Genomic DNA, 12,896 nt, shown 5'->3' with positions numbered 1-12,896 from the left:
ATTTGACCACATGTAGAAAATACGTCAACCTAGTCCACCCAATTTGTAATGAGGGCCTTAGAACTCATGGCTAGCGTAAAAAAAAAAAACTAAAATCAAAGGAAATACAAAATACCCAAATGCATCTTAATAATAATACAGAACTGACTATGTTGAAAGTCTTAACATACCACCTAAACAAGGTCCAGAAAACGAATAATGCAGTTTTATTACTAGCTGTGCGAACTATTTCCAAGACCAGTGCTTCATTCAATTAGGACTGAGACAAATTCAGACAATATAGACAGAATCAAGATTATAAATCTGGACTAAAATGTTATTGAAAAAGTGGATTACTCAAACTCCTTATAAATCTAAACATTCAAAGCAAATGCAAAAGTCACAAAAATCTGGTTGGGCGGGGGCTAGATAGACAAGCAGCACCTCTGTTTATCTACTGCAACCCCCAGGGATATTTGTGCTGTAACACACACAAGAAGTGGCCTACACTAGTGAACTTTAGTGTTTTACTAGTCACTGCTCCCCTACTCCCATCATCTCTTACGCGGAAGAGCCAAACACATAATAACAACTAACGTAACAACAGGTGCAAAACAGTCATGTAAAACTATGACTCAATGCGTTCTAACCATATAAAAATATGACTCACTTCCTCTAAACAAAAAATAAAAATACTTGAAAGCATCTTCAAATTCCACATAGTACAGTTACAATATGGAGTATTAATGCCATGCATGCATTTGTGTAAAATACCTTTTTCTTGGTTGCGCAGGGTGCAACAGGAGGGTTGAAGGTCATTCCGTTAGCACTATAATCCTCAAAAAGTTCAACAGCTGACCTACAATATAAATGTTTTTATTAAAACGCATGAACCCAAAAACTTCAAAAATCATATGTTTACATTAACCATGTACTGTTACATGCTTTTCCTAGGGGAGCAATATCTAAACGCACGTAAAACAACATTAATGGCTAGACCAGTTGTCTGCCAGAGAATCGTTGCAAAGGAAATCTGTGCAGGATTGCACCTGTGGAAATTGATGTAGCGGGTAAGGTTAAAAAAAAAAAGCAGATTGTCATTTCTTCAAGTTCCTTCATCTATTTCTGAAAAGAAGACTTTCTTTTTGTCCATCTATCTTTCTAAATTCATATTGTGTCATACTAGTTTTAGTGTTAATATACAATTCACAAAATGAAAATCAATGTTCATATCATTTATTAGAACTGCGTAGACTTTCTGCTCTTATTCCCTTAAGTAATAAGTATTTGGCTTACCAGGCCAAACAGCATACTAGAGGTGCAAAGATCCACATTTTAAAGATGGCAGTGGTACATGACGTACGTAGCAAGAACTAGTGACAAGAAAGCAAGAGAGCGGACAACATCAGACGTTAGCTAGATCAGAGAAGCAGAGCTTGACAGAATAAGCACTTGAGAGAAAAAGTGGGTAAATATATATTCACTTAAAAACCCAAAGGATGAAGGGACGTTATTGTTCGGAGAATAGACAGTTAAAACATAGTTTTAAATTACCAAAACCACTGAAATTCACCTATTAAAGTAATCTCAAGTAACTAGAACTCGTGCCCTAAAGTAACTAGAACTTGCGCTCCCACCAAAAAGAGTGTTGTCATCAATGATGTAATTTCAGATGTTGCAAAGATGTATCAATGATGTCACAGAACATGTCATTAGTGATGTAATATGTGAGGAAATTAGAAGTGGATGGTGATCGCATGAGTTACAGTTACCTGAGATAACTATAACTAGTGAATTTCAACTAAACACAAAAAAATTCATTTCCTATGGACACGAGGTCCAACTTAAACCACATATATATCAGAAGATGGACCATCAAAAACAGCCAGAAGTCCACGCACCGTTCCTGACAGAGTCAGCCATCGGCCCAAAGACTAGCCACAAGAGGCAGAGAGCCTCTCCTCGGTTCTTGAGAAGCCTCTGCACTAGCTGATGCAGTCTCAACTTTAACACCAAGACCAAACCCTTTGAACTGAAATTGGATCTGAAGCAGAGTTCGGTGCCACAACCTCATCAGTCATTGAGGTCCCATGGGTGCCCTGTGGCAGGCTGCACAAGATCTATCTATACACTCCTCAGTAAAGATACTTGCTTGGCCTCCTTGACATGAGCCCCAGACAGAAAGCACATTAGAAGAGGAGGAAACTGACTTTAAAGGAGGGAATATAAGAGGATTTGCAGGTTTAACCGATTCCAAAGAAGGGTAGAGACCAGGTTGACGCCCCTTCTCACAGCCTCTTCAACACCCCTCAACATCCCCCACCACAACAACATAAACCAGCATCACCACCTAAGTCACGATACAGACCACCATGAACTCAAGAGTCTGCCCACTCTTCCCTCACAAATACGGATTATGAGAGTCTTCATGACCCTCAGGACCCCTACTTGGACCCGGCACCACCTAGGGATGGAGATGATCTGGGGAAGGGTGACAAAGTAGAGCCTGGAGCTGTATCCAGTTAAGGCCTCACCTCTGGGCAATATCACAGCATATCACACTAATAATAAAGGCAGTCGACCATCACAAGTCAAATGTTATGCAATGGAAGAGGAGGATGGCTTATTTGTGGAAACACTCTAGAACATTGAGAGATCTGTGCAGTTTTTGCAGATGCTGAGAAAAATGACAAAATGCACCAATGAAAGCTTGAAGGAACCTGTTAAAGCCCGAGAGGAGACTGTAAGGGTCAAAATTAATACAACCCTGCCCCTGATGACCTTCCGTTCATCAAAGGGCTTGTCCCACCAGACCCTGACTGTCTACAAAGTCAGGAAAAGCGCATGTGCCCAAGCTACAGAAGGTGCCCCTCCTACAAACAGGGAGAATTTAAAAACAAAAAATAAATAAACAATGCTGCTGGAAAGCAAGTCACCATTGGGGTGGCAACAGAGTAGTATCGCCAATTCTGTGAGTCCCCTGTCCCGTTATGATAATCATCACAGAGAGGAAATGGAGAAGTCAATTAAACACCGGCAAGAGCCATACCATGAGAGAGGGAGAGAGTTAGTACAGGAGGGCAAAATAATATGTAACGCCAACCCTGCCTCCAGGGGCACCAACACAAGTATAATACTTGTATGTCACACATGACTGAGAGTGCCTAGGATGCACCTTGAAGTCCAACTGAACTAATCAATGTACCATTCGATGGGGGTCATCTCGACAGATGTTGGATGAAGAGCATACTTAAGAAATCAAAAAGGACACGGACACCGCCAAAGCCACAGGGCCTACAAACGCAGTCTCCGAAACGTGAGCTTCATAAAAAGCAGAGAAGAGGAGGTGCCATTACTGGTACCACAAATCAGAGTACACAGTTTCACCAGAAGCAATACTTTCAGGAATTACACACTTCAAAGTCATACAGTCAAGTTCGTTACAAAAGCAACGGCCAAAGGAAGGGTTAAGGCAGCACTGGCAAGGGTACCTCAACCTTCAAGCAGTGACTAAACATCCATCCTCCCATATCACACATCTGCTGAGGTGGAGAATTAGATTACTCCTCCCAGAGTGGAAGGAAATGACCACAGACAAGTGGTTCCTGTTTGTTGTTCAGCATCAATACTGCTTAGAGTTCCACACCACCAGACGTACCACCTCAGCAGCACTCTATCAGTCAAGACTTCCAGTATCTGTTGCGTGAGGAAGTACAAGCATTCTAAGCAAAAGTGCCATCAAGCCAGGGTCCCCACATCATTTGGAATAACATACCTGCTAACTCACATGGTGCTACTGTGGGACACATGATATCGGCTCTAATCACACAGTCACCCATTGAGAATTCGATATCACACGGTGGCAGGGAAAATCGAGCCAAAAAACCACTGTAGATAGTGGTTTACCAACTGGTTTTCTGACGCTTTGAAGTGCCGACCTCAATTAACCCCTCCCATGCTCATGACTCGTCATGAGCCACGGTTCTCGTGTGCTCATGACGAGCTGAGCTCATCATGACCTTTAGAACGCTCGCACGCTGGGCAAATTCCCCTGCTGTGCGAACGTTCTAAAGAAATGGGTGTGGTCATGACGAGCTCAGCTAGTCATGAGCACACGAGCACTGTGCTGCATGACGAGCTGAGCTCGTCATGAGCACGGGGGCGCTGTGCACGCCCCCCCCCCAGCACAGTGGGGGAATGTGCCCAGCAGGGAAGGGGTTAAGGGGTGTATATAATATATTTTTTAACAAATTATGTTTAAAGCGTTTAGTCACTTTAACTCCTTCCATGCTGATGACGGAACCGCTCCGTCATCAGCTACGGTTGAGCTGTGCTGATGACGGAGCGGTTCTGTCATGGCCTGTCCGCCGCGCCTGCGCGGCGCTGATTTCGCGCCTGTGCGGCACGTTCTATTGAGCGGGGCGGGCCATGACTGAATCGCTCCGTCACCAGCACAGCTCAACCGCGGCTGGTGACGGAGCGGTTCTGTCACCAGCATGCGGCCGCCGCGCGGCCGCCCCGCCCTGATAGCGCTGCGGCGGAATAGCCGCCGAAGCGGAAGGGTTAATAACATTCCCTCATAGTATGACGGTGTGGCAAAATTGCAGTGCTTGTTAATGGAAGATTAACTGAGGTTTTATTTCATTTTTTGAAACAGTTTCCCCAGGCGAAGGGCCAAGCTAAGGGCCCGAAATGCATTGGGATATGCTACATCTGAGCTGGTATATGAATTGAGTTACCCGTGTGGGGTAGTAAGAGGCCTGGATGGGCACAACTGCTCCATTTGAAAAAAATGGGCTTTCTCATAGCCTTACAGTGAACAGCAAAGTGAAAAGTGTGATAAAGTTTGAACAACAGCTAATAAACGTGGAGTTTTGAACAAAAGAAAATTGAAGTATTTCTTTTAAGCTGTGCGACTGGATATGCAGTAACAACATTGCTGCCATGTTTGTTGATAACTATGCAGATGACACGCAAATACTCCTTCAACTGGAATGCCCCAAAGACATTGGAAAATCCCCAACTTTCAGTTGTCTCAGAGCCGTGGATCTGTGGATGCCTTGGAGCAATCTCAAATTGAATGCTTCCAAGACGGAAATACTCATGTGTGGGAATTGGAAACATTACGACCCGCTTGCCGACTGGCCTGAAGAATTGGGATCACCGCCTAAAGTATCGAAGGAAGGAGGAAACCTTGGAATGACCATGGACTCCAAGCTATTGATGAATGCCGAAGTGGATAAACTAGCAAGATCAAACTTTGTCGCTATAAAAACGCTGCAACGAATTTTCCCTCATTTGGGATTTCTACGCAAGATCCAAGCTACCATCTCCCTTATTCTGTCCAAACTCGATTACGCCAATAGCTTCTACTGCGGAACACCTTTTACAACCATGAAAAGACTACAACGGATTCAGAACTCGGCTGCCAGACTACTCTTGCATATCAAACCACGAGACCACATCTCACCTGCCTTGAAAGCCCTGAATTGGTAACCGGTTGGCAAAAGATCCACGTTCAAGCTACTTTGTATCGTCCCAAAGCAACACATGGAATGGGACTGCTCTTCATCAGGAATAAAATCACCAAACACATTCAACAAGGGAACCTCCGCTCTAGAGGGGCATTTCGCCTCAAAATCCCAAGATACAAGAAAAAAAACATGGGTGGCACATCCTTCTCTGTTCAAGCAGCCAAACTATGGAACTCTTTACCCCCAACATAAGATCCACCGACAACCACCTTATCTTCAGAAAAACTACTCAAGAATTGCCTCTTCCTCACATAAGCACCTTACGCAAACAGAAATTTACAGCATATCCCTCTGTATATAAGTATTTAGTTTCACTATAGATATGTACCTATCTTCGTGTATTGCTTTGTACAGACATGGAGAATAATTATGTTGTACATTTTTTAACAAAAAAAATACAATCTTTGGTCTACATGTCCTTGCTTCCATTGTACATCTATGTACCTTCCATGTACTTGGATCTGTGTGTTTGTTACTTTTCTCCTAAAAAGCATATCCAATGCACTACCCTATTTCTCATCCTGTACCTCTATCAATAGCTTTAATCTACATATACTTACCTCCTTTATGCATCTATATACTTTCAATGTACTTATGGATCTATGTATTTATCACTTTCTTCGAATTTAGCATTTCCAATGCACTACCCTATTTCTCAGCCTATACTTCTCTCAATATATTTTCTAGCCCAACTTTCTGACTCATCTCAAACTTCTTTCTACTACTCTTTCCAAAGCACTACCCTATCTCTCACCCTATACATCTATCAATATATCCTCTACATCCACTCTCATTTATCCCAAAGCCCATACCACTACTATAACCCCCAAAATAACCCTTTCTAGACTCTCCCCGACTCTACCCCTCCTTGCATCATCTGACACCTCTTTTTACAAAACCGATCCCGCAAAACAAACCTTTCTAAACTCTTCTGTGACTCTTCCCCTCCAAAACCCCTTTTGACTCATCCAAAAGCCTCCTCCTATTGCTATGACGTCCAAAAAAAAAAAATCCAAATCCTTCACTCTTCTATCCCTCCACTACCCCTTTCAATCAAAATAACAGACTAACATGTTCACCTCTCAAATTCCATATTCCACTATACTAATTTACCACTAATCCTTTATGGGTTCCAGAGTAGCGTGCTACTTGCCAATGAAGGGTTTCAACACCCCATCAGGGTTACAAGTTCTTTATAAATGCAAACTTTTTTTTCCTTTTCTACCCCTCCCCAACCCTTCTCAATCCAAATAACTGACCAACATATCCACCACTCAAATTACTTTCATGTTTCACCATACTAATTCAACACTAATCCTTATGGGTTCCAGAGTAGCGTGCTACTTGCCAAAAAAAGCGCTTCAAAACCCCATCAGGGGTAGCAAGCGCTAAATAAATACAAACCTCTTTCCCTCTTCTATCCCGCCACCTACCCTTCTATATCCAAATAACTGAATAACATACTCTCCCCTCAAATTACTTCACATTTCACTATACTAATTTTCAACTATAATCTTTTATGGGTTCCGGAGTAGCGTGCTACTTCCAGGAAAGTGCTTCAACACCCATCAGGGGTAACAGGTGCTATATGAATGCAAAACTTTCTTCCCCTTCTATCCCTCTGCTATCTTCCTCACTCCAAATAACTGACTAATATCCACCACTCAAATTACTTTCATATTTCACCATACTAATTCACCACTAATCCTTTGTGGGTTTCCGGAGTAGCGTGCCCCCCACCCCCCAAAAAAAAGTGCTTCAAAACCCCATCAGGGTAACAAGCGCTATTTAAATACAAACCTTTTTTCCTCTTCTATCTTTCTGCTATCCTTCCGAATTCAAATATCCGACTAATCTATCCACCACTTAAAATTACTTTCATGTTTCACTAATCCTCTATGGGTCCTGGAGTAGTGTGCTTCTCGCCGAAAAAGTGATTCGACGACTCGTCAAGGGTAGTAAGCGCTATATAATTGCAATTACAATACAATGAACAAATACTTTGTTTCTACCAAAGGTGGTTTTTTTATTTTTTTTATTTTAAAGACCTTTATTATTTAGATTCAAAGTTTACCATACATTCACATATATGCACATATTTGAAGTACTTGCGCACCGCCAACACTGAACAACATAATGAAATACACAGCCATACAGCCGGCATCCCGGGGGCCGGCGGCGAGATGGTCATTTATCAGCCTTGGGAAACAGATAGAGGTAACAGCCGGAAAACAGTGTGAGGTGAGCCATGACAACTTGTAACCTTCTGCAGAACACTGGTGTCTAAGGTCTCTGGGAACGAGGAAAGATCAAGAACTATTAAACCAACCCAACGCCCCCCACCCACCCACAAGTGTGCTTACGAGAGTGCCCATGGGTGCAAGTTCAGTTGGAGTACATTAGTGTGCCTAGATGTTGCAATACTTAGCACCCAACCCTGGAGAGCCCACCCGCCCCCGATGGCTGATTAGTCCCAACTCCAGAGGCACTAGGTGTTACCGTGCTGTCCCTGTCCAATCCCTCCACCCCCACCCGGCAACCCCCTCAAAGTAAACTATGAGGTCGCCTCAGCTCCTAGTCCATCGTGTGATCGGGGAGGTCCACCACTTCCGAGGTATCCGAACACTCCTCATCCCCTTTCTGAAGGTATTCTTGGTAAAGACCCCAAAAGTTTTTTGGTCTACTCCTGGGAGGCAGTAGCTCACTATAGAGTTCAGTTTGAGTACTGCAGTGCAGTAAATCCCCCATCCATCTTTTCTTGGTGGGGAGAGGCCTCCTCATCCAACATCTCGCCACCAACCTCCTGGCTAACAGCAGTGCCATGTCAACTAGGCGACGCTGAGAGGGAGGGAGCGGCTTAGAGTAACCCAGGAGGGCTAATTCCGGACTGCGAGGCAGTTCCACTCCTAGGATCTGGTCAAGCTCATAGAAAACTTCCACCCAGAAAGCCTGTATACCCGGGCAGTGCCATGCCATGTGAATAAAATCAGCAACTGACGTATGGCAGCGTTCGCACTCCGCCGATGGCCGCAGGCCGTATCGGTGGAGCCTTTCGGGGGTGTAGTAGACCCGCTGGAGGAACTTAAAATGCACTAATCTGTGCCTGCCATTGAGGGAGATTCTATGCGTGCTGGAGCAACAGTATCTCCACATGCGATCGTCGATGGGCGACTGTATCTCCCCCTGCCAGGCCTCCCTGGCTTTAGAATGTAGCAGCTGCTGATGTGCCACCCCCAGCTTGTTGATGTGCGAAATCAATTTGGCAGGGGACGTGTTTTTAATGACATAAGTTAATTCGGGGACCTCCACTGGTTCCTCCATAGCCGGGCCCAGTGCCTCCCGAAATGCCGAGCGGAGTCTATGGAACTGAAACCTTTGCAGAAGCGAGGGACCCGATGGGGAGGGGGGGGGCTGATCCCATGTCTTCAGGATACCTTCTGCGAACAGGTCTTCCATCGTCACGATCCCCAGGGAGCGAAGTGCCTCAGTGACACCCTTCTCCCCGAGGGGGTCCAGCCAGAGCGCCCAGTCGATTGGCATGAGGGGGGAGTACAAAATAGTGCAGCCACGTGCGCGAGCCAGCGCGTGCCAGGCGTGGTTAGTCGATTTAAGGGAGTCCAATTGACCGACAGAGCGATCCTCCGAGAGGCAAATCGTGGCCGGTAGGGGGAGCGGGTCCGCAAACAGCCGCTCTAGGATCACATGTGGCGTACGTGCGTCCCCGTGAATCCATGAGTGTAAGTGCGATGCCTGTGCTATTCGGTAGTATCGTTCCATATCGGGAGCCCCCAGACCCCCCATCTCACAGGGGAGGATCAACGTCGCCCATTGTACCCTGGGTTGCCTGCCTCCCCATGCCAATCTGGTTAGCACTTGTGTGAGCTGTTTAAAGAAGGCCCTCGACAGAACCACTGGGATGTTCGTAAATAGGAATAGAAACCTCGGTAGCACGATCATTTTCATAATGGCTATCCTACCTAAGAGAGATAGCGGGAGTTTACACCAAGTTTCAACATCATCAACGAGCTTATTGAATGCCACACCATAATTGTCCCTGACCAAAATTTCCGGGTCTGTGTGTAATTGTATACCTAGGTACCTGACCGAATCTGTGGACCACTTCAGGGGATATTCCATGTCAAAAGGTTGCGTCACTGGCGTGAGTGGGAAGGCGATAGATTTATCCCAATTCACTTGTAGCCCAGAAAGTGAGCCAAAACGGACAACCTCTCGAAGGACAGCAGACAAGTTCGACTCCGGGTTACGGATATACAGCAAGGTATCGCCAGCATACGTAGAGATGCCTATTTTATAGGTGGGAAAGCTGATCCCCCTCTAGGCTGTGGTACTCCCTTATAGCGCAGGCTAGAGGCTCCGCTACCAGCGCATACAGTAGGGGTGAGAGGGGGCAACCCTGCCTGGTGCCCCTGCTGATGTGGAACGGTTCCGACACTCTGTCCCCCAGTTTCAGCCTAGCCGACGGCTGGTGATACAAGGCACCAATCATCTGCAGGAACGGTTCACCCAGACCGAGTTTCCTGAGCACCCCGATCATAAAAGGCCACTCCACCGAGTCAAAGGCTTTTTCCATGTCAAGAAAAAATGTTAGTGCAGTATTTTCTTGGCGGACATGTTGCATCGTCCCCAGCACAGTGTGAATATTGTACGTTAGGTTTCTGTTGGGGACAAAGCCGGACTGTTCAGGCGCGACGAGTTCGGGGACCAAAAGAGCCAACCGATTGGCCAACACCTTGGCGTAGATTTTGGCGTCAACGTTCAGTAGACTGAGGGGCCTGTATGAGCTGCAGGATTCCGGGGGCTTCCCTGGTTTCAAAATGGTGACCAGCAAAGCCTCCCTCATAGTGAGGGGCATCATCCCGTCCTCGCATATAACATCGAAGAGGGAGATCAGATGCGGAACCAGTTTGTCCTTAAAGGCTTTGTAAAAGCTCACTGTCAGACCATCGGAGCCCGGCGCACTGCCCGATCGCATGCCGGAGAGGGCTTCCAGAATCTCGTCCTCCTGTATGGGGGACATCAGAAATTCCCTGTCCGAGTTCGGCAGATAGGGCATGGCAATGTGGTCGAGGTAATCATCCATTTCGTCTTCGACGCCTAGCGATCTGGACTTATATAGCTCGGCGTAGTATCGTCGGAAAGTATGGAGGATCTGTTCCTCGTCTGTGACCACTTCACCCTCCGGCGTGTGCAACTCGTCGACCACAAGTGGCCGTCTAGAGCCACGCACCATTCGGGCCAGAAGGGCACCCGGTCTTTCCCCCTCCCCGTAGGCTCGGGCCGTCGCGTATTTCCCCATGTGAAGGATCTCCCTGTCAGCCAGTCTCTGATACTCAGACAGCAAGGGATTAAGTTGAGAGGGAATGTCAGGCCCCGGGTCATGCAGCTGCCGATCCTCCAGATCTGCCAGTTGGGACTCCAGCGTCGCAAGGTCCCGTCTGATAGACCGCAGCACGCGTGAGTGTTTAGACATGGCCATGCCTCTTATGTAGGCCTTGAACGCCTCCCACAGTGTGGAAAAGCTGTCCACCGTGCCTAAATTGGTAGCAAAGAACGAGTCAATGTCTTCAGCCAATTCGCCCCGAAAGGCGTCGTCCAGCAGGGAGTAGGGAGGGAACCTCCAGGTAAAGGGGGGGATACCCCTCCTAGCGGTGGCCACATGCAGCAGAATGGGAGAGTGGTCCGAGAGAGTGCGTGGGAGCACCTCGCAGGCTCGAATACTACTCATTACAGATTGTGATGCCAGCCAATAGTCTATTCTATTTACTTACTGTGCCACAGCTAGACAAACTTATAAAGACGCTCTTGTGATTTATAAAAAGGCGATCCTGGCCCGAAAAACAGTCTTTTACTCAGCACAAATTGAGACTGCTGCTAACTCTGCCAGAGAACTTTTCGCCGTCGTCACCACCCTGTCCACCCCCTCCACTGGACCTGGAGTGGAGCCCTCACAGACTTTCTGCAATGAACTGGCCATCTTCTTTACTACTAAGGTTGCAGATATTTACGCTTCATTTGGAAATGACATCAGAACTGAACATAGAGGTGACAGCAGGAAAGAAATACTGTCACACCCTAATCCCGACTCCTTCTCTTGTTTTTCACCTGTTTCACATCAGGATGTGATCAAAATCATCTCCACCATTAAATCAGGCTCTCCTTTGGACCCCTGTCCCCCGTCCGTGATGCAGAAACTCACAGAAGTGATCTCACTCCCATTGATGGAAATCTGCAATAACATATTCCTAACAGGCCAATTTCCTAGTATATGGAAGAAGGCTGTTATTAAACCCCTCCTAAAAAAAACGTCCTTAGATCCTACTGCTGTCGCAAGTTATAGACCAATTGCGTGCCTGCCCTTTCCTGCCAAAGTATGCGAATATCTGATGAATCAGCAGCTCTCAGAGTTCGTCGAGACTCACCAACTTCTCGACGAAACGCAGTTTGGATTCAGGAGAGGGCATGGAACAGAGACTGCCTTGATAAAGGCCTCTGATGAGATCAGGACGATCATGGATCAGGGAGGGGCGGCTGTTCTTATCCTTTTGGATTTGTCAGCAGCCTTTGACACGGTCGACCATGTCACTCTTGTCGACCGTGTCACAACTCTGGGGATAAATGGTCGGGCTAAGGATCTTATTTCATCCTTCCTGGCAAACCGTACCCAGACAGTAAGGCTCGGAGACTTTTATTCTCCCATCTCTGCACTCCCTTGTGGAGTCCCACAAGGCTGCTCGCTAAGTCCCATGCTCTTTAACATCTATGTAGCGGACTTAGCGAGGATAATAAAGGCCTATGGGATACAGTTAACATCGTATGCAGATGATACCCAGCTGGTGCTGGGTATCCATAAGGATGGCCTTACTGTAGCAGCCAACTTCCAGAAAGCTATGCTCGAGGTCAGTACTTGGATGGCCTTGAATTGCCTCAGGCTTAACTCGGACAAGACCGAGATCATGACCTTCGGAAAACTCTCCCCTGAATGGTCCCTCGGTTGGTGGCCAGATAAGCTCGGCCATCCACCTGTCCCAGTGGAAAAAGCCAGAAACCTGGGAGTGATTTTTGACAACAAGCTGGTCTTTGACCTCCATGTCAATAAGGTTGTGTCATCTTCATTCTACATCTTGAAAAAGATCAAGAAGCTGCTACCTTATCTCCCTCCGTCAGCTGGGAAGACTCTGGTCTCTACCTTAGTCTTCTCAAAAATAGATTATGGGAACGCTCTCTTCCTCCACACTCAGAAGCGTGTCATAATGAAGCTGCAATCTATTCAGAACGCGGCTGCTAGGATTCTCCTCAACATCCCTTGCCGCAAATCTACCACCTTTGGTATTCGTCAGCTTCACTGGCTGAGAGTTGAGAGCC

At 46.4% G+C, this 12,896-nt stretch overlaps 1 protein-coding gene across 2 annotated transcripts in view; it reads right to left on the bottom strand.

Moving 5' to 3' along the window:
• Positions 1-12,896, bottom strand: part of NOC3L (NOC3 like DNA replication regulator) — a 468,680-nt gene that overhangs the window by 28,873 nt on the left and 426,911 nt on the right. For both annotated transcript variants that reach the window (XM_086922466.1, XM_086922467.1), the window contains exon 20: positions 754-838. In XM_086922466.1, coding sequence (XP_086778592.1) covers positions 754-838 — 85 coding nt within the window. The remainder of the gene's footprint in view (positions 1-753; positions 839-12,896) is intronic.

The sequence above is a fragment of the Lissotriton vulgaris genome, chromosome 5 (genome assembly GCF_964263255.1).
Source record: "Lissotriton vulgaris chromosome 5, aLisVul1.2, whole genome shotgun sequence".
Taxonomy (NCBI): Eukaryota; Metazoa; Chordata; class Amphibia; order Caudata; family Salamandridae; genus Lissotriton; species Lissotriton vulgaris.
The sequence above is the reverse complement of the archived record's forward strand: the minus strand, read 5'-3'. Positions and strand labels throughout refer to the sequence as shown.